This window comes from Orycteropus afer, unplaced genomic scaffold (assembly GCF_000298275.1).
Source record: "Orycteropus afer afer isolate SDZICR_OR568_19922 unplaced genomic scaffold, OryAfe1.0 scaffold00151, whole genome shotgun sequence".
Taxonomy (NCBI): Eukaryota; Metazoa; Chordata; class Mammalia; order Tubulidentata; family Orycteropodidae; genus Orycteropus; species Orycteropus afer.
Window position 1 is genome coordinate 4,272,829 of NW_006921738.1, and position 4,416 is coordinate 4,277,244.

Genomic DNA, 4,416 nt, shown 5'->3' on the forward strand with positions numbered 1-4,416 from the left:
CCTTCCTCCTGCTCTTCCGGCCTGCTACTCTGTGCTACGCCTGTGCTTACCTTGCTCCCGAAGACCTGGTCCCTCTCGGTAGGGTAACAAGGGAAACGTGTTCAGTGCAGATCAGTGAGTAAGCACAAGCCCGCCTTGTTTCAGTGCCTATGCTTCTGGTAGGAAGGCAATATTAAAGAGTGAGCGAGCGAGTGACTAAATGAATACACAAACAAATACTAATAGCAAACACTGGCATAGTTATGCTATAAAACTAAGTTACCTATTTAAATGCTACATGTATATTAACTATGAAATTATACAGTTTTCCTCCAGAGCCAAAGGGCCCCACTGAGGGGAAGCCTGCATCCAGAAATACAGCTTTCTGCTTCTGACTGCTATGCTTTCTACTTCCAGTAAGAATTGCCAAAATGTGTGACACTGGCATGCCTTAAGGCCTCTTGTGTTTAATTTGGCTGGAACCAATCACGTCTATATAAACTAAGCATGCATAAACCAGGACAGTGTCAGGAGCAAGCCTAAAAAGGGTCACTTCAGAGGAGCAAAGCCCTTCCCTCGTGACTGCACTGACCTCTCGTGGGACTCCAGTCCTCGCTCAACGCATCACAAAACTGGGCAGATGGGTAAGATGGGTAGAGGTTCACCACAGAGGTCCAGAATCCGGTACTTGGGGACTAGGAATCAGCACGTGGAGGCCAGACACCAGTACTTGGCACCGGAAGTTAGGAGTTGGGGCCGAGACAGCTACTGCCTTTTTTTTTTTTTGGTTTAGTTTTTCTTGGAGAAAAATATCATAGTGGAGAAACTCTTATGATAGGCAATTATCCCTTCAATACAGTGGGCCTAAAGACTGTCATGATAAATGAACTCAAAGGGCCGAAGATGTCATAATCCCAGTGCGGAAGAGCTGAGGAGTCAGGCCAAGGCCACAGCCCGGCCGGCTTCACGGGAAATGTGACATCATTGAATTACACCGGGAGGTGCATGTTCCCCTCCCCTCCCCACACACCCCCAGTTCTTTTTTCAGTGAAACCTTTTTTTTTTTTTTGTGCTATTGTTCCACCTCCCCCACCATTTCTGTCTGCTACCTTCTAGTTTTTTTGTGGGTATTTAGTCATTTTTATTTCGACTGTTCAGATATACTGCATGAAGCAGATATTGACCTTTGGGATGATAAAATACCTAATTTCAAATCCTGGTTATGTCATTTATGAGCTCTGTGACTTTGGGTAAATTAGCCTAAGTCTGTTTTTCCTCATTTTTAAAGCGAAAATTGGCTGATTTCTAGAGTTGTTCTGTGGTTTAAATGACACAAAATGGAGGAGAGCAGAGGGGCAGGGGACATAGCTCAGTGCCCAGTACATAGTAAGTGCTCAGTAAATGATGTCAACCATTAGAATGTCAGGGGAAAAAGAGCTCTTCATGCCTATATCTCCCTACTGTATCTTGCAGACAAAGCCACAGCAGGTCCTTTTGCTAATACATGCATGTATCCATATCACAAATAAAACAGATAAGGTATGCTGTGAATAACTAAGAACCACAGTTATAATTTTGGGCAAATGGATTTCACAAACCTGCCAAGAACAACACCTGATCTTTAAAGCCTCACTTGCTACAGGGAATGTATAAGGAGAAAAATCAGGCTGTAAAATAAACATAGCCAGATCTTTTTTCCAGAAAGCCATTTTAGTAAGCTCAAGTCCCCTAACTTCAAAAAATCTGGACAGAATTCCATGACCCTAACAGACCATCATGCTTGGTGAAGGAGATCATGCTTGGTGAAGTGCAGGGTCGGTGAAGAAGGGGAAGGCCCTCAACGATATGATTGGCACAGTGGCTGCCAAGATGGGCTCAGGTGAAGTAAGGATTGTGAGGCTGGCACACGACCAGGCAGTGTTTCATTCTGTTGTACTTGAGGTTGCTATGAGTCGGAGATGACTTGATGGCGCCTAACAACAATAGCCTATTTGCTGTAGAGAATTTAGGAATTATTTGTTTTAGTATGTCAAAAGTATAAGCACATAATTTGTGATAGTGGACATTTTTGTAATTAAGGAAATAAAAGGTTGCATTCACTTCAACTTTGAAATGAGTCCTAACCTATCTTGGATAAGTCTGGTTAAATTCATGGACTTTAAACAAATAAAAATAATGACAATGGACAAGCATCAGTTTAATGACCAGCCAAGGATAAAAACCAACTGCTCTTGTGGTCCTCTCCATAGTATTATTTGGCATGACCAGGAGACAAACCTGTTTTGTTTCTAAATATAAATCAACTGCTGAAAGAATGTACAGGTTGCAGAATTGTATCCTCTGTGCTGTATTAATAATTCAAAGCAGCAGCTTTCATTTTAAAAGCTCCTGCCGTATTTAAAAAAAAGAAAGAAGAAGAAGAAAGGAATCCACTCTTCCAGCATCTTCTGTCAGTTTTTCAGAGGCAAGCAAGGGGATGACCGAACAAACACAGACACAGTCTGTTTCTTTTGCCACAAAGAAACCATGCTAACATGGCAACACGGGTTCTGTTTTATTTTGTTTCATATTTCACTTAATTTGGTGGATGCTGAATTTATTTGAGTCCTATTTATTTGCTTTCCTTGGCTTATGAAGCATTCAAGTGGGTTTGCATTTTTGCCACTTCTTAATTTGTTTGTAAATCATTTTGAGGTGACTGCCCTTTAAATGCAAAAATATTTTAAAAAGAGTGGTGGGTCAGAAAAAAGAAATAATAATTACCTTGTCTCACATATTTTTGTAATTTTTTTCACAAAAAATTTCCATGTAAAATGTTTAGCTTGTTCTATGAAGAGGAGACGTTTTCCCTCATGTAAGCCATAATTGCATTTTGTCAAGAAATCGTTAGCTAAGGAATAGAGCTTTCATTTTTAAGGGACTCTATTTGGAAGTAGTAGAGTCTTGGTCTAGGAATTAGAGGTCTTTTTTTGGGGGGGGGCGTAATCTATGTAAGGGAGCTCTGGTAGCATAGTGGCTAAGGCACTTGACTGCTAACGAGAAGACTGGCGGTTCAAACCCACCAGCCACTCCTTGGAAGGAAGATGGGGCAATCTACTTCCGTAGTGATACTGCCTCGGAAACCCAAGGAGGGGTCGCTATGAGTCGGGTCTGACTCAACGGCACATAACAACAACAATCTACGTAAACCTCCTTCTGCGCTCATTAAAATAAAATTGAAAACCACCACAAAACCAGGTACTATACTGAGAAGAAACTGTGGATTTCATATTCAATGACTTGGCTTTTTGTCTTTCTAATATCTTTTTCTAGTTTTTGGGCCGAGAAATGCTTTTCTTATTCATGAAAACAGATATTGACAATGTATAGCTGCATTTTTATTACAAACCCAAATGGAAAACATTAAAGTATGTATTTCAATTTTGAAGGTCTTTGATTCTTCAGATGTATGCAAAGAAAAATGTCACCCCAAACCTCCTAAGTAATGGTGAATGGGAAGTTTCCTGTACTTCCCCTACCTCTTTTGGGAAAGGCAGAAGTTGGCAGGAGAAGAGGGGATATCAGTCCATAGTGTGCTCAAATACCTCAGAGTTTACAATTTCCTTACTTGCAGTGTTGACCCAAGGAGCTCTGGTGGCACAGTGCCTAAGGCACTTGACTGCTAAACAAAAGTTGGTGTTCAAACCTACCAGCTGCTCTGTGGAAAGAAGATGGGGCAATCTACTTTCATAAAGATTTACTGCCTCAATTTTCTCCTGTTGCAGAAGCCCAAGCTGCCTCTGGCTAAGCGGTTTCTGTGGGAGAGAAGGGAAGAAATTCTTTGATTGCACTGTTAACTTTCAAGATGAGCCAATCAAATCCCCATGTCCCAGTTATGCAAATAATGTGTTATCAGTTTAAGTGAGGGGCCACTGCAATACGACCATATCTTTAGCCTTTGAAAATAGACCACCTTTTACAATTGTGGAGTGGCAAGTGCAGCTGCCCTTCTGACTTTGGCTACTCTTGGACATATTTGTCTTTCCCTTGGCTGGCTTTCACCAAAGCTACAATGTGGGCACACACTATTGTATTATTCTTAAGGACTCAATTTCCTGGGTCACCTTCATCAAAGTCTGCTTTACAAATCATGCCACTGGTTAAGAAATTCTATTCCATAAAACTCCATTTTATATTCTTGGTACTCATTTTTCTAATTAGTCATCACTGACTATTAGGGTTCATTGATGACTCACAACTATATATCCAACTCATATACCATACTGGTTTAATCCATTTGCATTTTCATATGATTAATTTATACTATGTTTGATATAAGAAAGAAAATGGGAAATCTGTGCAAATATTTCATTAGTCTTCAGTTATAAAGGGCAAGCCAGTAAGTATAAAGGAAACTATTAATCCAAATAAGTAAAAATTGTTAATCAGTCTCTCTCT

At 40.5% G+C, this 4,416-nt stretch overlaps 1 protein-coding gene across 1 annotated transcript in view; it reads left to right on the plus strand.

Moving 5' to 3' along the window:
• PLEKHG7 (pleckstrin homology and RhoGEF domain containing G7) overlaps positions 1-4,416 on the plus strand; it is a 58,057-nt gene that overhangs the window by 53,440 nt on the left and 201 nt on the right. The window contains 1 exon segment of the mRNA XM_042781686.1: positions 3,292-3,411. Within this exon segment, the coding sequence (XP_042637620.1) occupies positions 3,292-3,411 (120 nt within the window).